Genomic DNA, 26,757 nt, shown 5'->3' with positions numbered 1-26,757 from the left:
AAAAATAGTTTACACCTCCCAGCTGCTGCTGCATCGGGGTCAGCTGTTGCTAGTCTAGAAAGTACGATGAGTGAACTTGCCTTCTTTAGCTGTTCTGATAGACCTACTCTGGAGGTTCTGGTGTTCCTTTGATGTGATCCTTTCCTCCATATTCCTACCACAACGTCATTATGTTTTGCTTCATTAATCATTCCAGATTTCTGAGCTGTTTGACATGTGTTCTATTATATTTTAGATTTAGTCTTTCTTCAGGTGTAGGATTAGTTAGGATAGAATATAATAGAAAATGATTTTTTCTAATTTTAAGAAGATATATTTTAATGATGGCCAGTACTCATTTACTCTTCTTATCTTTACAGGTCGCTGATAACATGGAGTGTTCTACGGTCACCTGTACTAGGTGGGTCAAGTTAACCTGTGGCCACAAACCTGCCGGAAATGGGAAACTTGCCATGTTTCCAAGGGATCCACTGCAATCTGGGACCCTACTGACTGCAAGGTTTGCATGGATCTCCTTCAAACCGGCTTCTATGCCACTGACGTCTCCTTGGACGACCAAGATCAAAGTCGAAGACGCTCCAACACTGGGTAAGAGGCTTTCAGAAGAGCTCTCAACAAGGTGCCTCTTATCTTCCCTATCTGGAACTGAAGGACCTCCTCTTTTCCAAGGCTCAGGTGTACTTTGGTTATGGTCACCAGTTACCGTCGGTCCAACTCCTGCCGGTTCCAGCAGATCATGCAAATGATAAAGTCTGAGACGCTCTGCAAGTCATGAGCCTGGACGTGGATGACATGTCTACTACTTCTTCTGTTTCATCAGAGAAGGAGAGGATCCTGTTGACCACAGAAGCCTCAGAAGAATCATTGGATGTACAGTTAGAATCAAAAGAACGCCGACACTCCGGGGAAATCTTTCGTCAGATGTCTCTAATGTCCCCATGACAAAACACACAACGAGTTGCTCCTCTTACTACTGCTACGAAATGGGCGGAGCCTTCTCCAACCTTGGTAAATCAAAGACAGTAAACGGCTGTCTATGTTAGCGGAAGCATCGAAATGAGAGAGAGAGAGAGAGAGAGAGAGAGAGAGAGAGAGAGAGAGAGAGAGAGATCAAATGGTTTGAGCTTACTCTAGTTAGTGAAGTAATGTAACAGCACATGAACTCCTTTTTAGACATTTATGCATATCAAAATATTGTTTGTCATTATCATACAATGTTTCCAATAGGAATGATTGTATTTTGCTCCCAAAAGCTTATCGTTATTTTTCAAATTCTAGATTGACTGCTAAGAACTACTTACAGTTTATAGATATTCATTGAATGTAACATTTCGTAATACGTGAGGATACTTTATTGTAAAATATTTCCCAAATTATTCAGATTCAGGGGTACGCGCCGTTTCAGTCTTTAGACTCTAAGCCACTTTCCCTTTATTCATCATTTATTTTACATTCCCATTGTTGAGCTTTGTCATCTCACCGTCTGCTATCTTGGCCTTGAAAGATTAGCATTGCCATTTGAACTAAAATCTTAAACATATATAGTAAAATCTTTACTACATTGCTAATTCAACCTATCGTAAGTGCTTTATTCACTTGATAATTATCGAAACTAAATGACAAAATTGGAGATAGTTATTACAGGATATGAATAACGGGATTATTTTGTTAGAATCAAATGCTTATCCAAATAATGGGTGATTTTGGGGGAAAATAACTATAATTGCTTTTGGGTGGGAGGAGTATTTGCTTCCTTATGGATCCGTATACCAACATTTGTCCGGCTGCATATGTTTGATCATTGTATTTTATACTCCTCTATATACCTTAAATGCTCTGTAGGAGAATTCAACCAGTTGCTTTAAAACGACTAAGATATTTTCGTTAACTGGAATAATGATAGAGGAATGGGATATATATTGTATAAAAAATCTGAGGGGCACCACTTATTCATGGAAGCATGCTTCACAATGCAATTTTCTTTTACTTCGATGGAGATTGTGAAAACTAAGATAGTGGAAAATGAAATACAGATCTCCAAATGCCTTATTCCGGAATCCAGCTAATGAATATCTTGTCTTGGTGTCACACAAATATCACATAGTTCCAAGTTGGAATGGTCAAGTGAAGGTGTTTCTGCTGCCGCTTGGGAGAGATTTCTTTTATGGAGGCACAGTGAGAAGCTAAGAACCAAAGTTGAAGCCCTAGGACGAGCACCGAGGCAGAAGGGCATTAATTTTAAAGATAATATTTGATAAATAAATGAATAAATAATGATAGAAAGAAACACAAATATTAAATAATGAATCAGGGGATAGAGGAAGAAGCTCAGGAAATAGAATCTGAAGAATGAGAGAAAATATTTAAGAATCCATGAGTATCGCTCCTCAGCTGTATGAGTTAGTGATTAAAAGGGCAATCAAACTTTTATTTCCGAGATATTTTAATATTTGGTTTTTCCTTTCTCCTACTCACGGCACCAGCTGTAGAAATTGTGGTTTAACTAATACCCTGATAGGCTGAGGAGCTGGTATGGATAACTTTTGCTCGAACAACCCGAACTACTGTAGAGTTCACGGATAGTAATGCATTTTTCGCTTGTTAAGCGCCCATCTACCTTGCGTAATTTACCCAGTCAAGAGATCTACATCTAGCACCCCATAGCTGGGCTAATTCGGGCACTAGATCACTGTAAATAAGGACTTTATCATACAAAACTAAGCCTATTTTAATCAAGATTATAAGACCTTTGTGCATGAAATTGATAAGAAGTTGGTTTGATCTCAAAGATATTTCATTTCTCAAGATAAAGCTACTAGCAATTATATAATCATTGATAACTTATAATCGGGTATTAGAATGGGGAATCATTTCGTGCTATGCCATCTATTCGTATATATTTTCAGGAAAAATTATAGGAGAATTCATTTTGGGAAAATAGGTATATCATAGTTTCATGACAAAATTTCTGAAAATCATGTCGTTCTGAGACTGATTTGTTAATAAAACAAATTCTTTAAACCCTTTGCCAGAATGTGATAGGGTCCTCATCTTCCTAAATATAAGTTATTTTCGATACGAAATAATAAGTTCTGATTGTATTCAAGGTGCTTTGCAGTCATCAGTATATATTATATCCATCATCGATTATCTATTATGCAAAGTTAATACTTAAATTTCGTTACTTATCAACCTTCCATCAACAGCAGCTATTTTATTCTACTGCTGCTATCTTTTACAAAACAACTAATAATGAATTAGGTTAGCCAAATTTACTAGAACATTGACGGTTATCAAATAAATCTCAGGCAATGATACAATATTTTACAGGCTGTATCATGAGTCTACAAGCAGCCTGTCTCCACAACCCCTAAAACAGAAATGACTTTCCTATTTGCTCAGTGTCGGAATGGCCGGGGCAGGGGGTTTGAAGGAGACACCCCCCACCCCCCCCCCACCCTACCCCTTTCCCTGGAAAGTGTCTCCTTGGTCCCTCTTACGAAAAAAGTAGCAATTGAAAAATAATAGTATATATATATATATATATATATATATATATATATGTGTGTGTGTGTGTGTGTGTGTGTGTGTGTGTTTTGTATTTGTATTGAAAAGTTGAGACGTCAAATAATTATACAGAATTGGAATATGGCAACTCGATTTGTAACATTTGTATACTTTTGCTAACAAAGACGGCCCTTTACTGTCTGATTCGCTAAGGTTTGAGAAGGCTCCGCCCATTTCGTAGAAGTTGTAAGAAGAGCAACTCCTTGTCTGTTTTGTCATGGGAACACTAGAGACATCTGACGAAAGATTTCCCCTGAGTGTCGGCGTTCTTTTGATTCTAACTGTACATGAGGTAAGTGCAGCTCCCAATGCCTCTCTACTTTCTACCGAAGCCCCAGCTTCCTCCTCCACCCCGGTTCCGATATTAGACATCCTACGCTACCCAGTAATTTAGAACATAAGGCATTCATGAAACCTTTCATGGAAAACTTGACCGCCAAATATGAATGTTCTCAAGCAGATCTAACGAGGAGGATAAAAAATTACAACAGGCACCTGCTTCTAAGGCTCCCCCAGCTTCGAGCCTACCAGAATGCACAGTTAAGAACCCTTGGTACTATGTAGAGAATAGGGCTTTAACCGAAGGGTTCCTTCATATTGGGGATGATTTGTTTTCTAAGCCAGTTTCGTACTTGGAATTCTTTCCATCGATCGATAGCTATCCTTACTGTTAAGTAAGGCTTAACTCTGATGTGTCCATTAGGGATGATACGATCCCTAAGGAAAGGATCATTCTGCATCATAACAAGGCTTAATCCCTTTTGGTTGGGGAGTTAAAGATGGCTGAATTCACTCATACCCAACTTTTTGCCTTTGGCAGGAAACAGTCCACTTTTGTGACCCCCAAAGATACTGTCTTCCCCTTTGCCTCTGAAAGCTTAGAGGCCGTATTGAAAGCAGTAAGGGAGAACAGACCCTTTCCAATGCTAGAGGAATGTAAACCTGTTTCTCTAGCCCTTCCTTACGATTCGAACAATTGGGAGGACGTCCACCATACATTCACTGTTGGAAAACTAGATAAAGACGTCAGAGGTAAACAGTGTAATGAGAAACTGCCTAGGATTCCCGAATCTGTATTGAAGGGAGAACTAGAAGCTAAAGAGAGACTCTGCCTGTTTATCCTTCTGATATTATTTAAAGATGCTTATTGGAAACTATTCCAAATCTGATCTCTTCCCTGTCTTGGCTAAAACTCACCTGATCATATTTCATAGGGATCTCCATGCTTTTGTCCTAGCCAGGAGAGCATGTAGAAAACACGTCCTAGCCGCTGCTACAATCAGACATGAACCCAGAAAACTGATGGACTCCAACATCTTGGGGAAGGATCTCTTCCCTGAGAAGCTGGTTAAAGAAGTCATGGACAAAGCGGCTCAGGAAAATGAGAGCCTTATTGACAAGTGGGGGTTTTTCCTCTAAACAAATTTTACCCCCAATGAAGGACTTCAACCCAAGGGCAAGAAACCCAGAAGTCACTTCAAAGGAAGGAAATCCTTTTCTGTCGTGACAGCCTCAGTTGCCCCCATTCCTCAGACTGTGTACACGGTCCCCCAGCAGTACGTTCCACAGTCTCCAGCCTTCAAACCGGTGTGCGAGAGAGCTACTACCATGTTTCACCCTGCCAAAGCTTATAGGAAGAGCTCTGGTAACAAGAGAAAGTCTGGAATAGGCGGTCAAACTAGAGGCCGAGGAAGTAGAGACAAGATGTCTGAAGTTGTGGGTCCTTCTCAAGAACAATGAGGAGCTTCTGTTAGGGAGACTGCTTCACCTGTTCAGGGATCAATGGGAGTTCGATCCCTGGGCTTACAGCATAGTCTCAAAAGGGCTAGGCTGGAAATGGAGATAGAAACCACCCCAGTTCAAGAGGTTCTTTTTACCCACAACCCCCTTTTGGGAGGATTACATTCAAGACCTTCTCTGGAAGGGAGTCATCCATTGCACAAAATCCATGAACTTTCAAAGGCGGCCATTGTGCGGGCCCAAGAAAGATTAGTGCACTCTTCGAACTATTCTGGACTTGTCACCACTAAACAAATTCATTCTGAACGACAAGTTCCAGATGCTGACTATCTCGCAAATACGGACCCTACTACCCCCGGGGGGGCTACACCATCTCCATAGATCTTAGACCCCTATTGGCATTTTCTGATAGGTCGACACGTCTCCCCGTACCTTGGTTTCAGACTAGCAACAAAGGCCTACGTATTCAAAGCAATGCCCTTCTGGCTCAGTATAGCTCCAAGGATTTTCACGAAACTAGTCGAGGCCATTGTCCAACAACTTCGGAACAGAGGCTTTCAGGTGATGGTGTACCTGGACAATTAGTTAGTCTGGGCTGCAATGAAGTCGGAATGTCTTCAAACAGCCCAAGAGGTCATGAACTTCCTACAATCTCTGGGCTTCCAAATCAACCTCGAGAAGTCCAGGCTATCTCCATCTCGGAAATTCCAATGGGTAGGACTTCACTGGAACCTACAGTCACACACCCTCTCTCTACCAATAGGCAAGAAAAAGTAAATTGTAAAACTCAGTCAAGTGCCTACTTTGTTCAAAAGTACTCACCAGACGACAACAAGAAAGGGTCTTCGGGTCATTACATTTTACTGCCATGACGGACCCAATCTTGAAAGCAAGGCTCAAAGATGCTAACAGAGTCTGGAGAAGAAAGGCATCCAATGCTCGGAGAGATCTTCGCCAGAAAACCCTGGTTTACTGCGAAAGCAGCTCAGGCCGAGGTCCACTGCCAAGAGTCTATCGAACGACGCCCCTCTTCAGTACCCTAATCCTTCCATGACTATTCATACGGACGCCTCAGAACAAGGATGGGGAGGACACTCCTCTTCCAAGAAAGTGCAGAGTCAGTGTTCAATCATATTTCAGAAGTTTCACATCAATGTTCTGGAGGCTATGGCAGTGTTTCTGACTCTGAAGAGACTATGCCTATAGACGAAATCAAACAACAAATTGGTCATCAACAACAACAAAATAGTGCAGTGTCAACAGACAGGGCTCCAGATCTCCTCAGATCAACCATGTAATCCTAGCCATTCTCTCTTTAGCAAAAAGGAGGAAATGGCATCTTTCCGCAGTTCACCTGGAAAGGGTTTGCAATGTGATGGCGGACACCGTGTCAAGATCCATGCCTCAGGAAACAAAATAGTTTCTGGACATAAAATCATTCTATTTCATTCTAGAGAAAGTCCCGGGACTGCAAATCAATCTCTTTGCGACGAGCTTCAACAAAAAACTTCCCCGATATGTAGCACCAAACATGGACCTGGAAGCGACAGGAATGGATGCAATGTCTCTGGATTGGAACCAGTGGTCTTGTTTACCTCAATTTCCAACCTTCCTTTTATAGACTTTACTCTTTTCATCTTCTGGAGACAGAACTTCACAGTGAGGGGGACTGTGACGTTGATTTCGTTTGCTCCTACCTTTTACAAACATATTTCTTGCTCGATAACTTGGTACATTAGTTACCAATGCTACAGGAAGTGTGATTATGTCTATGGGGTGTAAAAGGTTAAAACTCTCCTGGCCACAACTGAGAATAATAATTCTCTTGATACACTTCCATCAGGATAACATGGCTCGAGCCCAAAAAAACAGATTTTGACATAGGAAAAATCTATTTCTGGGTGAAATAGCCATGTCGTCCTGAGGTCCCGCCCGTTACTTTCCATCCCCTCCCTATTCTCGGTGTGGGTCTTCGCGTCGTGCAATGGCTGCTCCGGGAATGGTTCAACAGGAAGCGTGTTAGTTGTAACAGCTCACTTGCCTATGTCCTTGCCTCTACCCTTATCCTTCGAGACAAGATTAACTTTATTCAGGGAAGGATATCCATGGCTTGTTCTTAACACGTCCCTGGTTTATACACGATATTTCTCGGGATACTCGCTCCAGAGGTCAGAACTCTGTTGATAACTCTAGAAATTTCTCTGGTATATCACTCGCAGAAATATCTCAAGTAGAAGCTTCCAATGAGGAACTTCCATCAGGATGACATGGCTGTCTCACCCAAAAATAGATTTCTCCTATGTCAAAATCCGTTATATATATATATATATATATATATATATATATATATATATATATATATATATATATATATATATATATATATATATATATATATATATATATATATTGTAACTAACGTGCAGGCTTGCTCTTTAAATAGAGTATCAATCGGATTCTCTACTTGACACTGTATCGTCTTATGAACCAGATCGTGTAATTGACACTAATGTCTTTTAAAAACACTGAACCCTTTAATGTTAGTAACAGTTCGTTTTTCCCGAGTTCATTTTTTTATTTTGGAGCTGCACCTTGTTGCAATATATGGGGTTTTTACATGTAAGAACAGACTGACCTCTCTCCTTAGTCTAATCACGGACAAATAAATTCTGCGATTAAATCTAATACATAACTAAATTTATTTCACAAAAAAAAAAGAAAAAAAAATGTTTAAGATTCTTAAGGAGAAAAACATACAATGACAATTCAAAAACTAGAAATGTTTTCGACTTTATAAAGTTAATATAGCAGCTGGGCTCTAATGAACAGGGGGAACTACTTTCACACTGGACCTCGGTGCCCAATTGTTGATCCAACTAAATCAGTCAGCACTTTCTCTTTTCCTTCTGGTTATTTTTTTTTTCTCCCGTCTCTTCTTTTTGGGCTTGAACTTGTTGACGACTTTGGCATGTTTGATTATACTGTGGCTGCTTCTTTGGATTTGGCACAGTGTGGGATGCACGGCATTCCATCTCAACCTGTGCCAATTTAGACGCCATCCCTCTGGCAGACCCCATTGGGTGCAGACCAAGTCTGTTAAGAGTCGGGCTCCAGTGATGCGGTTGTAAGTCACTCATATTTGCGGGTAATGGGTGACGCCAGGCATTGGGGCTAACTACCCCCACTGACCAGTGTACGCCCACCTTAGAGAGGCAGCCCCTCTATAATAGAGGACTGGTCCCCGCTGAAGCCTCTTCTCGTTTTGGGCCACATGGGATAGGAGGACTGACATCCTCCGATAAGAGGTGGATAACCCGGCTTGCTCTTTTGAAAAAACCCAACCCCTCTGTTGACGACCTGGAAAATACAAACATGGACCTTGGTACAGACAGCTCCAACCTTATTCACATCATATGAAGAATGATAAGAAAACACTAGAGAGAGAGAGAGAGAGAGAGAGAGAGAGAGAGAGAGAGAGAGAGAGAGAGAGAGAGAGAGAGAGAGAGAGAGAGAGAGATAAATGATGACATTACAGAAAGATAAAGAAAAGTAGAAGTATTACCTGGTCACTATAGAATAGTAAATTATGAATTTTTTTTAATTTTAGAATTTGAAAATGGAAAACATGAACGTGTAAATGTTTTTAAAGCTAACGGGAAAATAGTTGCTATATGTGCAGGGCAGCCAAAAATTTTACCCCAGGGAAATGGAAGTCTTTTGATAGAGACACTATCCCCATTGCAAGGTGAAAGATTAAAAATACTTACAACATTGGATGGTCATAGTGTAAAATGCGTTTCGCACTTTACTTTCAACCAGAGTAGAGGTGTGATATATGCTCCAGAATTGCTGGACATAGAGGAAAAAGAAATTGAGGATGAACTGAAAAGTCAAGGAGTAGTAAAACTAGTCAGAATGAGAAAAAGTTGGGGAACAACGTATTCCTCTTGCTACTTTGATTATAACATTTGATCAATGTAGATTATCAAATGTTATTAAAGCTGGTTGGCTATCTCTGAAGGTGAAACCTTATATCCCTTCATTATTGCAATGTTATCATTGTCAAATGTATTGCCATTTAAGCCAGAAATGCAAGGAAAAACTAAATAATAATCCAGCTGTTTGTGCCAACTGTGGAAAAAATAGTCATGGAGTATGCTTAGAAAATCCAAATTGCTTACATTGTTGAGAAGCACAGCCAGCTACATCTAAAAGCTGTGTTAAGTTTATTTTTGAAAAAGAAATTCAGGCCATTAGGACCATGGAAGGGGTTACTTTTAGAGAGGCTCGTAAAAGAGCTCTTGAAAAGCAGATAAGACCAGGGCAACCTTTTTCAATGGTTCTCAAGAAAAACTTTCAACCAGAGTAGAGGTGTGATATATGCTCCAGAATGCTGGACGTGGAGGAAAAAGAAATTGAGGATGAACTGAAAAGTTAAGGAGTAGTAAAATTAGTCAGAATGAGAAAGAGTTGGGGAACAACGTATTCCTCTTGCTACTTTGATTATAACATTTGATCAATATAGACTACCAAATGTTATTAAAGCCAGTTGGCTATCTCTGAAGGTGAAACCTTATATCCCTTCACCATTGCGAGGTTATCATTGCCAAATGTATGGCCATTTAAGCCAGTAATGCAAGGAAAAACTAAATAATAAGCCAGCAGTTTGTGCCAACTGTGGAAAAAATAGTCATGGAGTATGGTTAGAAAATCCAAATTGCATACATTGTTGGGAAGCACAGCCAGCTACATCTAAAAGCTGTGTTAAGTTTATTTTTGAAAAAGAAATTCAGGCCATTAGGACCATGGAAGGGGTTACTTTTAGAGGGGCTCGTAAAAGAGCTCTTGAAAAGCAGATAAGACCAGGGCAAACTTTTTCAATGGTTCTCAAGAAAAACTTGCCAAAGCACACGGACGAAAATTATATTCCCACTTCTAATATAAAGAAACATATGAAAGTAGTTAATGAGGTTGAAAGTCCCATTGAAACTTTATATCCAGAAATTGTAAAAAAATCAAAAGAGATACTTAAAGATCTATAAGGTATTCAAAAGCCATCTACTCCGATTCTAAACAATAGTATAAACCTCTCTCAGGCCGTGTCCTTGCCTGATCTAATGGAGGTTCCACTTGAAACCAATTTACCTGGTGAACCTGTAGTGGGGAAGGTGCAAAAACCTGACAGATCACAACCTTTTGATAAAAAAGAGAGAGACCTCCATCTCTCTCGCCTCCTACCATAGGAAACCTTAAAGTCACGATTTCAAATAAATATGATGTCTTGTCTGCTGATGTTTCTGATCAACTGGAAGGCGAATTGAACTAATCATAAATTCAAGTTGAGGTCCACCATCCTCCTCAACAATTAGATCAAAAGAACACACAGAAAAAGACGAACACAAAACCCACTATATCAAGATCCTCTCTAGAGATACCACCGGGAAATATTGTTAGATCATATATTGCCAATGGGAAGACTTCATCTAAGGTGTCTTCCAAAAAATAAACCATAGGTTTTTCCTCCATTCTGCAATGGAATTGCCAGGGGTTAAGGGCGGTAATATGAACAAGTTAAGCCCCTCATCATACATGAGCACTTCCCTATAACTGTATGTCTACAGGAGAGCAAGCTCGATGCTAATACTTCTTTTCCTCGAGAGTATGTTAACTAAAGGACACCATATGATCAACGAGCAGGTAGCTATGGGGGAAGTCTCATATACGTTCGTCGAGATGTTCCCCAAATATCTTTGTCTATCTGTACCCCTCTGCAGGCAGTGGTTGTACAGATTGATATAGGGAGAAAATACACAATTTGTTCTCTTTACTTGCCTCCAAATGATAACATCTCATATGATAATGTAGTAGAGCTGATTAAACAACTCCCACAACCTTTTATCTTACTAGGAGATCTTAATAGTAGACATCCTTTATGGAGTGATGTTTTGGCAAACGCAAGGGGTGATATCATATATCAATTTTGGAGAATGAAGATGTAGGACTCCTCAATACAGGATAGCCTACACACTTTTATGTTCAGACAGGTACCTTGTCCTACATTGACCTATCAGTTGCAAGCTCTTACTGTCTTCTCGATTTTAATTGGAGAACATTAGATGATTGGCATAATAGTGATCATGCACTAATTATTATAAACACCAACAATGGTCCACCTTTACATAGATCGCTTCGATGGAATCTTGATAAGGCGGACTGGGATAGATTTTGGGAGCTAAGTGAAATTGAAGGAAATGCAGAACAGTTTGAAAGTGTTGATGATGCCATAGACTTAATGGAATTCTTCAGATAGTAGGAGTCAATTCCATTCCCAAAACAACAGGGATATTCAGACGACGACCAGTCCCCTGGTGGTCATCAGAACCAACTGCCCTGTACAGAGCCACAAGAAAGTCTTTAACTCGATTGCGCATGCGCCATACTAAGGAGAATCTAGTCATATACAAGAAATGTAGAGCACAGTTTCGTCGTGCCATGAAAGGAGCTAGGCGCCAGTCTTCGATGTCATTTGTTTCCTCCATTAACAGTAGAGCACCAACATCATCTGTGTGGAGGAAAATAAAAAAGATAGCAGGCAAATTCACCCCAAACCCACCAACAGTGTTAAGGGTAAATGGCCAGTATATGACTGGAGCAACCGAAGTTAGCAATGCCCTGGCTGACCATTTTTCAAATGTATCGTGCAAGTGTAAAGCAGCTCCTGGTCACCAGTATAGGAGCATGGAAGAAAAGAAAGTTTTAAATTTCGCAACAAGAAAGCAACAGTCATACAATTCTCCTTTTACTGAAAGAGAATCTGATTTTGCTCTTGCTATGTGTAATGATACAGCCCCTGGACCCGATGGAATTCCATATGCAATGATTAAACAGGTATCTTTTAATACAAAGTTATTTATTTTAAGCATTTTTAATATGGCATGATCATAATTATCCAAGTGTTTGGGATCTAGCCATTACTTTAGCCTATTTAAAACCCGGTAAGGACAAGTTTTTAGCAGCAAATTATAGGCCAATTGCATTGACTTGTTTATGTAAAATAATGGAGAAGATGGTCAATGCAAGACTGAAGTGGTCCCTTGAAAAGAAGATATTTTATCACCCATTCAATGTGGATTCAGAAAAATGCACTCAACAACTGATGTGTTGATACGACTTGAGTCTTCTATTTGTGAAGCCTTTGCTTCCAAACAGCACCATGTGGCAGTCTTTTTTTATCTTGAAAAGGCATATGATACCACATGGAGATATGGTACACCTAAAAGAATCCATGAGTTTGGATTAAGAGGAGAGCTATCAATATTTATTCAGTCATTTCTTTCACATAGAGTTTTTCAAGTGAGAGTTGGGGAAACTCTATCTGAGAGTAAATGCCAGGAAGAATGAGTTCTTCAGGGTAGTTTGTTAAGTGTAACCCTTTTTGCATTAGCAATTAATGGGATATCCTCCGTCATTCCCGGGATGTTCTCTCAACATTATTTGTGGCTGATCTCTCCATATCATTTGCTGGAGCTAGAATTGCAATGGTTGAGAGAAAAACACAACGCTCTATTGACAAAATTATCCAGTGGGCCGCTATGAATGGATTTAAGTTCTCGACAAGTAAAACTACAATTGTCCATATCTGTCATATTCTTGTTTGAGGCTCGAGGTGAGGATGGCAGGTTCATCCTTGCCAAGATTCTTGGACATGATGTTTCCTACTATGCAAGTGGTATTTTTAGATTTATTTCAGAAGCAGATCTTTTGAAAATTATCTAACTTTTATAAAGACATTCAACTTTTATGGTTTTAATTGAATATTCTTTAATTTTTATATGTATATAATCTAAATGATATCGGCATCAATGACCTTAGTTGTCAGGATGCCTGAAAACTTTTAATCAATCAATCAATCAGTCTGTCATATCCGGGAAGTACATTCAGACCCGGATATATACATCATAGGTCAACGGATCCCATGTGCAAGTGAAGCTAAATGTTTAGGGTTGATATTTGATTTTAGGCTTACATGGGTTTCTCACTTAAAAACATTAAAATCTAAATATCTTGAGGCTCTGAATTTTTCAAAAGTATTTTCCCATACATCATGGGGGGAAGACCGCAATACTATTTTAAAATTATGCAAGCCCTTGATTTTTTCCAAAATTAGTTATAATCCTCAGCCACCCCAAGCCGGTTAAAAATATTAGATTTTATACATCATGCTGGTATTTGATTGTCCACAAGAGCATTTAGAACCTCACCTATCACAAGTCTCCTTGTTGATGCTGGGGAGTTGCCTCTAGACCCTTACCTAATGTCCCCTATTATTCGGTATTGGTTTAGATTGCAAAGGCTCCCTAATTCTTTAGCCTTTCAGACTACAAGCCTAGTAAGACACTCAACATACTTTGAGTTGCACCCAAAATCTCCTCAACCTTATGGGTTTCAGGTGAAACAATTATTAAACAATCTGGATATAATTAGAATCAAGGTGCTTCCATTCAAGGTATCATCAACACCTCCCTGGAAATTACCTGGCGTATCTTTTTGTAAATACTTTATTGGAGGTTAGAAGAATATGACTGACTTAGAATCCAGGTCTCTTTTTATGGAACATGTTGCAGAACATAGGGTATCGACTTTTATATATACTGATGAATCCAAATCTGATGCTGGCGTTGGATTTGGAGCACATAGTAATGATTTTAATTGTAGTGGTGCACTTCCTCTAAGCTTCCATTTTTACTGCTGGACTGTATGGTATGTTAACCACTATTGAGAAAATATCTTTGGAAAAGGACGGTAATTTTACAATTTTTATTGATGCAAGGAGTGTTCTTCAAGCTTTAGAAGTTTTTAATTCTAGTAACGCTCTAGTTTTAAAGATTTTAGAATGGCTTTTTATTATTGGACGGAGAGGTATGACAGTTCGACTTTGTTGGGTTCCAGCACATATAGGTGTGTGTGGGAATGAGAAGGCAGATTTACTGGCGAAGAATGCTGCATCCGAGTTGCTACCAAGGAGGTATCCCATTCCCTGTAATGATTTCCTACCTTACATCAAGAAATTGGATTGTAATAAATGGCAACAGCACTGGGATAGCCAAGATGGCAATAAAATGAGGGAAGTAACAAATATCATATCACCTTTGAGGTATAATAAGAAGCCCCGAAAATGGGAGACGACTCTGTCGTCTCCGTATTGGTCACACTCGGATGACATACGAGTTTCTGCTGAAGGGCTAACACCAACCGTATTGCGACGACTGTTAAGTACCTTTAACAGGGAGGCATTTGTTGACCGAATGCCCTAATTATAATATCTTATGTAATAGATATCTGTTTGAGGCTCGAGGTGAGGATGGCAGGTTCATCCTTGCCAAAATTCTTGGACATGATGTGTCCCACTATGCGAGCGGCATTTTTAGATTTATTTCAGAAGCAGGTCTTCTGAAAACTATATAACTTTTATAATGACATCTTAACTTTTATGGTTTTAATTGAATTCTCTTTTATTTTTCATATATGATAAATGCTATCGGCGTCAATGACTTTGTCAAGATGCCAGAAAACTTTCTATCAATCAATCAATCAATAAAGTTAATAAATCAAAATGATTGAAGTAAAAAATGAAAGACAAAACTTTAAGTTTAATTTGCTCCAGCAATAATCAAAACACAATTAGATGCAGAAAAAAAATACCACTTAATTTCTACATCCTGAAAATCACCCAATACAATGAAAAACTACAGAACATAAATGTCGAAAGAATAGTTATGGTAAAGAAAAGAATCCAAGGTTGACCATATAATAAGAGAAATAATATTCTCTATTGTCTTGGACTACTTTCTATGTGCCATAACAGCAAAACCTTCACTCCGTACTTTAAATTCAAAAGAAATATCTTTTAATTCGTAACACTAGAACATAAGATAACTTGGTTTACACAACTCCTTTCAAAAAATGATGTTGCATGTGAATGGCTGACACAGAATTAAAGAGAAAATTATTCCTGAAGGTATTTTCCCCTTTTTCCTTTTAGAATTCCCATTAATGAAATACCCTTCAGTTTTGCACTTGTTAACTTTCTCCCTCTCACAGGTCATGGTACTTAGCTTTCGGCATCGGCGCAGGTGTACTTGGGACGTAAACTATCTCCAAAACTCCGCTGTGAACGGAAAGGGAGAGCGTAGATCCTTGAGATACGCATGAGTTTCGGCGACTCATGCGGCGTACGACCATGGGGAGCTTGGATGGCTTGTGTCCTGAGGGGAGCAGACACTGGTTTCCTTCTCTTGCTCACTTTGGCGGGAACTGTTTCCAAGCGGTCTCGGGCAGGAACTGACTTCTTTTCCTGATGTAGGCCTGAGGCCGAGAAGGTGAAATTTTTGGGGCATCCCCTTTTACCTCTTGATTGGTCATTTTTGAGTTTATAGGGCGGTCTTCGTGGCTTGAGTTCCAATGGCATCCGTGACCACAACTTCCTTTCCTGGGTGTTGGCGAATCATGACCAAGTGTCCTCTTCTCTATGGGTGCTTTGTCCTCTCTATGAGAAAACCTTGTTCTCACACCTGGTTTATATCTTGTGGCTGACCTGGGAAAAGAGAGGGAAGTCAATTGCCTGGTAATTAATGGCTATGAGCCTACATGGTGCAGACAAAGACCTTCTTTTGGCCTGAGGCCTGTCTGTGGGTACATGTGATGGGAATTCACGAGAGAGGAGCTGTTTATAAAATAAGGTATACGAACTGTAAACAGTTTTACTTGGAGGGTAGAACTCAGCTCACTTCACTATATATATATATATATATATATATATATATATATATATATATATATATATATATATGTATGTGTGTGTGTATATATTCAGTATATAGTTTGGGTACCGTTCAAAATTGAGAGAAAACATTGACAGCATGATGCCTAGAAATTACAAAATATGTTTAAAAATTACAAGTTATGTTTCTCTCAAAACATTAAATATACTATAGTGGTCTTTAAGCATAATGTTTTATAGTGCACTTCCTACCGATTTTAATTTGATATTATTATCCGCTAATGGTTTTATGCTGTGCTTATTTTCTGTTTTCCCTAATGGAAATCAGTTATTTTTACTTGGCCAAATGAATTTTCAACCAGATATAAATGCAAATAATAATTACCTTTGGGCAGAGAAAGAGATGGAACAGCCTCGTGCTTCAAAATCCGTCGATTCTTGGTCTTTCTGTTCCAAGCAGAACAAATCACAGCATGCTCATTATTGATCTTGTCTGATTGTCGTCATGCTTGTATCCAAGCATCTCTCAAGATTTCATCCCTTGGAGAGCAAAAGAAACAAATGCTTTGATTAAGCTTTTTTACTTTCTTTTCCGTACTTTAACAATCATAAGTAGTGCAATTTCTCGGCATGGTTATTTTGTTATTCTACAGTTGTAATTGGAAATGAAACTCAATTTTACAGAAACGTTTACCGCTAGACTACGTAGTAGTAAATGAGGCATTGTACTGACTGTTAGTATTTATATGCTTAAATTCCCACCAGTTTATAGATTATGGACCATAAAAGAAATCTTAAGACACAAAATAACAATAAAGTGGAAGCATAGTTAATATTTTGACTTGGCCTTTTAATCCACAATCGTTTCCTTATTGTGACTGATCTACCTGACAGCGAGTTGCGGTGGCTCACCTGACCTCATATAGCCTTGAGTAGTAAAACCCTGTATGCGCAATACTTGACCCGTCACTGTATGGGTCGTGGTTGAACTTGCAATGATATATCTTGAAGAAGATAAAGAAGTTTAAAAAATTCATCTGTTCAACATCAGAAGCTGTGTTCCCACATATCAACTTTTTATATAGAAAATAAAAAGTAAGCAACATCATCTGTCCCTCGCTGCATAGAAGCCCATGAAGTCAACTTATCTACGTAAACACTTGTGTATAATATTATTTAATTTGGTTGACTTTGAGTATTCTGTAGACCTTGTATATTACTATATTGCTGTTATTGTTTTGCTATATTTTGTTAAACTTTTCATGTAGATTTTACATAATCTACGGTGTGTATAATAGCTAAACGAAACAGTAGTGCATGCAGGGAAAGCTATCGGGGAATACTCTAAAGGAAGATCCTTTTTAGTTTAATGTGATAGCCCTCTCTGATAATGTGAAGAATCCAATATTTTTATTTTAACATTACCTTGGAGGGAAGGGAAAGGAGAATTTTGCCTCTCATGGGCAGTTGAATGTGTAAAGTCTCATTGAGATGAAGATCCATGCTTTTTTGGCTAAGAGAAAAAGTCATTTATTGAATGTGTTTCTGCTTTAAAAATCACAATCCGTTTAGTCTGAGAAGGGGTTTTGGCTAAAGGAGCCATTGCTCTCTGCGTAAGAGGATTTAGCTAAAATCTGGCTTTGTTAGGCAGGGGACCAAAAGTAGACCCAAAACCAGAGTGATCTTGTGTCCCTTTGTCGCTGACTTATTTAAAATGAGGAAAGTTGCTTTCTCCTCTTCAGTACTCAGTATGAAAAGGTGTGAATGTCCTCACCCACACCACCAAGCTAGCCATCAAGGCACTTTATTAATGCCTGTGTCTCAGCTGCTGCAAAGGCTACTTAACCTTTGGGGTTTCCAATCAATAGACTTGTTCACCAGACAGCTGATGAACAAGAGGTTCTCGGTGTTTTTCTCACTGGTCCTAGATTCGTCTGTAGCGATGGAGGATGCCTTCCAACCTTCCCAGGGAAAACATGAATGTGTATGCTTTTCCACCCTTCTACCTGACTCTGGATGACATTGAACATCAGGATGGCCCTAGTGGTTCCCAAGTGGCCACACATCGAAGGATTTCCAGAATAGTTAATACTACTTACCGAGGTACCACAATGGCCCACCCTACTCTGTCGGCCCCATCTGCAGAGGTACCACAGCTCAGTGGCATCCTGCCCCTTCATGGGTGGATACTATCCAGCATCTCCTGCAAGTGAAAGGTTTTTTTGTGAGGCATTGCGCACAGAGATATCTGGAAACCTGCAAAGATCCTCTGCAGCTGTCTGCCAGGAAAAGTTGGCTATCTATGATTGTTGCCGTAGATGAGCTACTTCCCGGTTGGAGCTTATCTGCAATTGACAGCCGATTTCCTTCTCTACCTTCATCGAGATATCTGTCTCCACAGTGAAAGGCTGTCACTCAGCCTTGTGCTAGGTTTTAATATGAATTGTTTACGTTCGGGAGGAACTTCGACAAGGCTTGCCCTCCTAGTGGACAGAGTCCAAAGGAATGAGACATCACAATAATATTCCCCATTTTTAAACAGTCTCCATACAAGCCTTTTACCTGTTAAGTGTCACCCTCGGGACCACCTCCCTGCTTTTTTTTTTTTTCTTTCAAGTTAGCAGTATGCTTATTCATATTTATAGTTAAATGTAGAGATATTAATTAAATAGCGGAATAAAAAACCAATACCACTATTATTTTATTTTAGAAGGCTACATAATACAAAATGAAAAATATACATCTATGCATTATTATTCTTTTGTTGTTATTATCAGGCTACTCATCTAGTATTTCATTTATTTCATCTAAAGAAATAAGCCTCGTCTTTAGGCCGCTCGTTGTGAAAGAAGCAAAACAAATTACCCTCTCTCCATAAATTCCCGAATCACACTGTAAGGAAACCAGACAGTACAATTTGTCTAACGTCAAACGACCCTCAGGAAAAAGTTGCTAGACAGCTTATAAATGTTCCTATATATACTTTACGAGTAAACTTATTATTACGGGTCTGACAACTTGAAACACGCATTTAAAGTCGATTCCCCTTGAAGGCGGTATCGAGTAAATCGTGGTGAACATATTATTACGTGGGAGATGATTAATATGTAAAAGGAGAGCATCGGACAAGGATCTGAACTTCAAGATTCTTATCCTGCTGTCATGGCTTTGACAAAGAGAGTAGACAAGCTGCATGGCATCTTGTATGTTAAAAGTCATTCAGAGGGATGGAAGAAGGTTATGTTCAATTTTGTCCTTCTCCATATCTTCCCTCCAGTATGTGACTAGTGATCGGGATTACGTGCTTCTTTGTCTCACGAGGGTGCTATGGCACTACCTGAAGAGAACCCAGTGTTTCAGATCAGAGTACCAGAGGCTGTTCCTCCTCAGCATTGGTGTGGTAGAGAAATGTATATCCAAGAACACCATTTCGTTCTAGCTTTTTGGGACCATCAGGCATGCACACTCTACTTCCAGAGAGACCAAAGGTGGATCGTCCAGAGTGTAGACTCGTGAAGTCAGGGCTATCAGTTCTACCATAGGCTTCAGGAAGGATCTTTCTGTGATGCCAGTGCTAAAGGACGGAGTCTGGAAACCCCAGACAACCTTCATCGTCCACTACCTTTTGGAGTATACCCACTAGTCTCTGGATGCATTTACCTTTGGACCTGTGGTAGCTGCTCATCATGTGTTGTAGTGAGCACAGCTGCTTCATGAGACAAGAATCCTCTAACATAGTTTAATGCAAGTTTAGAGTGAGAAAGGAGAATGTTTGTCTGTTTTCCTATCCTCTGCCCCTCTCTTAGGGTGCAGCATTCATGCCATTATGAGCTGTAATGGACGCTAGATATAGATGAGCCATTTCGTGTGAGTAACTTTTCTTTACAGCTTAGTGTTTTTTTTTTCTTTTTTTTAAATACGGAGGAATATATTCAAATCCATTTCTCATAAATGCTCTTAGATTCAGACATCAATCTTTTGGGATATAGCTTCTTCCATGACCATTATTATTATTCTTATTATTATTATTATAATTATTATTATTATTACTTTCTAATCTACAGCCCTAGTTGGAAAAGCAGGATGCTATAAACCCAAGGGCTCCAACTGGAAAAATAGCTCAGTGAGGAAACGAAATAATATTACAAGATATGTATTGAACAATCAAAATAAATATTTTAGAACAATAACAACATTAAAAATAAATCTTATTTAGACTATAAAAATATTAAAAACAGAATAGGAAGAGAAAGAAGACAAAATAGTGTGCCCAAGTGCACCCTCAAGCAATAGAAATCTACCCTAAGACAGGGGAAGGCCATGGTACAGTTGCCTCAAAGTATTCCTTTACCCCTTACGCTTATGTTTTATGAAAATAGTATGGTAACACCGCAATGAAAGCCTATTTGTCTTGTAACGACGGACGTGAATGGTCGAGCTATTGGTATGCCAGTGCTCCTATTTTTATAAACACTACTGTAGACAATATATTAATGATATACGAATAATAGTTCACATTACAAGTGAAATAAGTTGCTGTTAAATACTTAGAAAAATAGTATAGTAACAGAGTAGTAATAATAGCAATGGTAAAAATCATATTCATTCCTGATTAATCAGACATCGTCAACCTTCGTTACATTCAGTTGAGGCAGGCGTTTGCTGAAATCCAACTTTAGTTCATAGTAGATATATGGGTTCTTTTTCAGAACATAATTACTTGAATGGAAATACGCTTTCGATTTATATAATCCATCAATTTATAAAGAAATGAGATCATAAACCGCAAATTTCAAGACCTATAAATATAATTTCATAAAGGCAATTATGATAGCCATTGACAGGTCATGATATGGAAGGCTTGGGGAAAAATTAATAGACAACCCGATGTATAAAGGAACAAACATATCCAGTGTATCATTCATATATATATATTTTTTTTTAATTTGAGCCACGTCTCACCAGAGTAGCCTAGATGGAAATTTCTCTGGGTGGTAATTAAACTCGAGTCATCTGAGTAACAACACACGTTAACCACCCTGATGGTCTTTATATCATTGGTAGATATGGTTGCACACCGATAAAATCAGTACTCATATAGATAAGAGAGAGAGACTGAACTATGGTTGGTTTTATTTTGTCAATTTCGTTGGTATTATCAAACAATACTATATAGACCTTTTATAATACCTTGATAATGACAACAGGGACTCGATTAAATAAATGTTGTATAGCCATGTCATTATATAATAAGATAACTCCGATATCCTTGTGTCTTCAATACTTATTACAATACGGTGGGGGTCTGAAACAAGTTATTGACGTCAAACTAGCTGTTTCACAGATCTCGTTCAATATGTAATATTTCCCTCCACATATGACCTAACAAAACATCAAGAAGGAATCATCAGTCGCATGTTAATTTTTATGAAAATAAATTCCATGATGATAATTTTCAGAGTAGTAAGGTATAAATTCATGACGGGCAGTTCGAGAATTTATCGGTTGTCAAAAGCCCACTTGACAACGGAATTACTTTAGGGAATGTAAGTGCTTCGTAAGATATCACTTTTAATACTAAATATTCTAGATAAGATAATTAGCAATTAAAACTTGCAACTAGATGCACCATAGTTGGGTAGATACATAGAGATAAAGAGATGGATTGAATTGCTTTCAGTTATCGTCAGGTTTAGAATTTTTTTTTTTATTTTACATTTAACTTAAATGACTAAATTGCACCCTCAGTTGAGCTGGCCTTGGTCTTAATAGTTGGTAAAAAATAAAATACCCAAGTCTTTTATTATATAATTATGAATTTTCTTTATTAAAATCAGCTGGATTCATCGATGAATTTATAGCAAATATCTGAAAACTATGTATTACAAATTTGTGATATTCAATGTTTAATCGCAATCATAACTTCGTATTAACCTTTTGTTTTAGTACTCAAGCGATACTGGTTGATTGAAGCTTATTATTTTTTTTTTCAGTTTCCATTCTCATAACATTCCTTACATTTGTGGGCAAGGTTTAGTGAAATCACTATGCAAATAAATTATTTAATTCTAGTTATACAATGTTGAATTGTAAAAAAGGAAATAAGTAAAACAAGATCGTATTTGAAACATTAATATTTTGTCCATCCACCATTATGTGCAATAACATCTTGCAATCTGTTTTGCATTGACGAGACGTGGTTATACACAACTTGTCGGTTGCGGCGGAACAGTTCCCAATCGTTGAGAACATGCTGGAAAAGACGCTGGTGGTTACGCTCCTGACCCTGCTCCCAGCTGTTGACGATGTTCCCCCAGACATTTTCGATCGGGTTCAAGTCGCATGCTTTGCTCGGCCAGGGAAGGAGAACAATGTCGCGCTGTTCAGCAAACCATGTTCGGACAATCCTCGCAGTATGGATGGAACAGTTATCCTAAAAGAAATAATATAACTGATTAATCATACTGTTAGAACAAGGTAGGTGGAAGGAGAACAATTTATATTTTCAATATAAATGACGGCAAAATAATGCCGTTTAGTCCAGCAAAAGGAGTCACAATAATGATTAATAAAAGGGCTTGAGTAGCCAAGGAGGAGACGTGGGTGTTGTGTGTTGATAAGAATATTTGGTCTACTTTTCATGAAGAGGCAAAAAATACCTTGTAACAATTTCAGTGGCTTTATTTGGCCGTTTTAGATTCATCAGGGAATGTAGATCAATGATGTTGATGTAAGATCCTTTTACAGTTATAAAACTAATAAATCCAAGACAAAAGTCTTATTGAGTAATTTGAAACTACTTTATGACCAATATCAGCAATGAGTCGATACCATATTTGTCAAGAAAGGGCATTCATATAACTAAAAAAAAAAAAAAAAAAAAACAATGCACATACCTGCATGAAAATTATCTGCTCAGGATAAGGAAGAGCATAAGCGCGAACGGAAGGAACCATCACCTCTTCCAAAATTTCGAGATACTGCTCAGCGTTGAACCTTCCACTGATCTCGGCGAATTCACCAACGCCATGCAGGTGTATCCACCCCCAAACGTTACAGGTGATATGGCCGCTTCTGGCTACTTGATAAATATTCTGGCTGTCGTATCTCGTGTTATCACGCCTCCAGCAATGCAGACGACCATGCGTGTTAGAAGCGAAGGTCTTTTCCTCACTGAAAATTACTCTGCCCCAGAAGTCTAAACCCTCTTCCAAATAACATTGAGCAAATTCCAGCCGTGCCGTTTTATGACGATCTTGCAGCTTTTGTTTCACTGCCGGAGTCCTATGGATACCGTCTGCGTGGAGCCTATTTCTTATAGTTCTAGACGAAACACGCAAGTTCAGTGTGTCCCTTATGGCAACTGCATTTATAAATGAGCTTTGCGTGGCTACTTCCGAAATCGCCCTATCTTCTTCTGGGGTCGTTTTTCATGGCCCACCAGCTCTTGGCCTGTCGTTGAGGTTTCCAGACTCTTCCCATCTTCGACACCAAAGTCGAACTGTTGGCAATGAAATTCCTAATTCTCTTGCAATACGTTTGTAAGACATGCCAGAGTCTCTCATGCCTACAATTCTGCTCCTATTGCTGATTCTTTGTTGATTGCGATCCATTGTCTACTCTAGTCACTAAACTGCTACTCAAGAGAATGACATAATGGACTAACAGAGGTCACGACATCACTTACTGGCCCCGCCTCTCTCTCTCTTTCTGAGTTATACAGCTTTAATCGAGTCCCTGTGTCATTCTCAAGGTATTAAAAAAGGTTTATATAGTACTGTTCGATAATACCAACGAAATTGACATAAAATAAACCCAACCATAGTTCAGTCTCTCTCTCTTATCTATATGAGTACGATTTTATCGGTGTGCAACCATATCTACCAATGATATAAAGACCATCAGGGTGGTTAAGGTGTGTTGTTACTCAGATGACTCGAGTTTAATTACCGCCCAGAGAAATTTCCATCTAGGCTACTCTGGTGAGACGTGGCTCGAATTAAAAAAATATATATATATGAATGATACACTGGATATATTTGTTCCTTTATACATCGGGTTGTCTATTAATTTTTCCCCAAGCCTTCCGTATCATGACCTGTCAATGGCTATCATAATTGCCTTTATGAAATTATATTTATAGGTCTTGAAATTTGCGGTTTATGATCTCATTTCTTTATAAATTGATGGATTATATAAATCGAAAGCGTATTTCCATTCAAATAATTATGTTCTGAAAAAGAACCCATATATCTACTATGAACTAAAGTTGGATTTCAGGAAACGCCTGCCTCAACTGAATGTAACGAAGGTTGACGATGTCTGATTAATCAGGAATGAATATGATTTTTACCATTGCTATTATTACTACTCTGTTACTATACTATTTTTCTAAGTATTTAATAGCAACTTATTTCACTTGTAATGTGAACTATTATTCGTATATCATTAATATATTGTCTACAGTAGTGTTTATAAAAATAGGAGCACTGGCATACCCAATAGCTCGACCATTCACGTCCGTCGTTACAAGGCAAATAGGCTTTCATTGCGGTGTTACCATACTATTTTCATAAAACATAAGCGTAAGGGGTAAAGGAATACTTTGAGGCAACTGTACAAAGGCTATGGCACTACCTAAGACTAGAGATCAATGGTTTGATTTTGGAGTATCCTTCTCCTAGAAGAACTGCTTATCATAGCTAAAATCTCACTTATATCCTTACCAAGAGGAAAGTAGCCACTGAACATTTCTAGTGCGGTAGTTAAACCCTTAAGTGAAAAAGAATTGTTAGGTAATCTCGGTGTTGTCAGATTTATAGGACTGTGGAGAATATGTAAAGAATAAGCCAGACTATTAGGTGTATGTGTAGGCAAAGAGAAAAGGTGCCGTAACCTGAGAGGGGGATGAAATGTAGTACTGTCTGGCCAGCCAAAGGACCCAATAACTCTAGGGGTATTATCTTAAAGGGTAGCTGGTGCCCTGGCCAACTTACTATTATCTACCAGTTTTCTGGTACCTGTACAGTAGGGACCAGCATAACACCTGCAACATCATGCTCAAGTAGTTAGGAGGTTGACATGTGTCATCACTTTCATTGCTCACCAGGTCCAAAGAATATTGACGTCAACCCAGCCAGTTTAGGTCATAAGGACATCTTTCCTCTTGGGGATGAGTCTCCTATTAAAGGACTAAGGCTTTTATTAGTAAATGAACAAATCACTAATTTTCTTAAAGGAATTTGCATTTTTCCTAACTATACAAACCTGAGTCCTTAAAGGTACACTGCTCTTTTCAACCTCCTTGCAAGTGCGAGGTTAAAGGCATACCCTCCACCTGCTAGGCAACTATGTTTACCTCATTAGAAATTTAAACAGATGGTTATAGCTTTGCTAGAGTCGTACTCTTATTGAAGGACTTGGGTTTGTATAGTCAGGAAAATGCATATTACTTTTAAAGTTTGGGATTTTGATAGGTACATGTCAAGAAATGTATTGGTGACTAGGACTAGTTTGGATGATATTGTTAAATTATTGCCTTTCATGGAAAGTATCTGTGCGTTACCTGACTATTTAGGATTGGATTTATCATTTTAGGGAATTTGTGATTTTTATTTGAAGTAGGGAGTGCTGACTGCAATAAACTTCAATCAATTTAACATGTTACAGGAGGTGGAATGAGGACCCAAATCTTACATGCATCCATCCCACCAACTTTCCCCAACCTCCATCCGTTGAAGGAGGAATAATTTTAATGCATCATGAAAGAAAGGAAAAATTGTGCTATTTTCATTAGTAGGTGGCTTTCTAAAACTCTACGGTTAATTTTGCAGAAAGCTAAGATTTAACTGTTTAACAGATTATATTGAAGTAATTTTCTCTCACTGCATTCATATAAGAATATGGTTGAAATAAGCCTAAAGTTTAATATTTGATATTCGAAAAAATAATCGGTAGGCAACATGCGAATGCAAATCTCAAAAAAAGGAGAAGTTAATATTAGCTATTGATTTCATTAGTAGTAAAGACTGAGCAGCCTGTCCCTGATGTATCGTACTCTTGTAAAATTTATATGAAATCTCAAGCAGACTGGAATGGGATTTTGCATGATCTTTTGTGCTTGAATTGGTCACAATTATATAGTAGTGTTGATCGTGTTGTCCCTTTGAATGAGAATCTAGTCAACATAATTGATACGCGTATCCCTTCTCGTGTGCTAAGGTACCGAGTGAAGGACAAACCATGGTTCAATGATGATTGTACAGTAGATGTGTTTATTTGGAGAAGCAGGAGGCCTATCATCTTTGGAAGGGTAACAGATCAGATTTGACCTGGAAAAACTACACTCGGCTTTGAGCTTTTGCTCAAAGAGTTTATGCTTCAACTGAAAAGGAATACAATTTAACCATAAAAGAAACCCTTTCTGGTACAACTCAGAAACATAAATGGTGGTCTACCCTTAAATCTGCACTCTTTGGTGTAGATATAACAGTTCCTCCTTTAATTAAACCAGATGGTTCAGTCACTCACTGTCCAAAGGAAAAGGCAACCCTTATGGCTAATGTTTTTGACAGTAAACAGAGTAATGAAAAATTTTGAACTTCCTCATTCCTGTTTTCCTGAGGCTAAACTAACTAGTTTAGCTATTCGATCTTGTGAGATTAAAGCTC

General features: G+C 38.5%; 2 protein-coding genes across 2 annotated transcripts in view; one reads left to right on the top strand and one right to left on the bottom strand.

Moving 5' to 3' along the window:
- The window catches only part of ArgRS-m (arginyl-tRNA synthetase, mitochondrial), a 644,356-nt gene that overhangs the window by 104,388 nt on the left and 513,211 nt on the right, over positions 1–26,757 (top strand). The gene's annotated exons all lie outside the window — the stretch shown is intronic.
- Positions 14,943–26,757, bottom strand: part of LOC137658734 (uncharacterized) — a 97,570-nt gene continuing 85,755 nt past the window's right edge. The window contains exons 7-8 of the mRNA XM_068393747.1: positions 16,473–16,627; positions 14,943–15,901 (exon numbers count right to left, since the gene is read on the bottom strand). Of these exons, the coding sequence (XP_068249848.1) occupies positions 16,591–16,627 (37 nt within the window). The 3' untranslated portion in view covers positions 14,943–15,901; positions 16,473–16,590. The remainder of the gene's footprint in view (positions 15,902–16,472; positions 16,628–26,757) is intronic.

This window comes from Palaemon carinicauda, chromosome 19 (genome assembly GCF_036898095.1).
Source record: "Palaemon carinicauda isolate YSFRI2023 chromosome 19, ASM3689809v2, whole genome shotgun sequence".
Lineage (NCBI taxonomy): Eukaryota > Metazoa > Arthropoda > Malacostraca > Decapoda > Palaemonidae > Palaemon > Palaemon carinicauda.
Note: the sequence above shows the minus strand (reverse complement) of the source record. Positions and strands in the feature narration are given on the sequence as shown.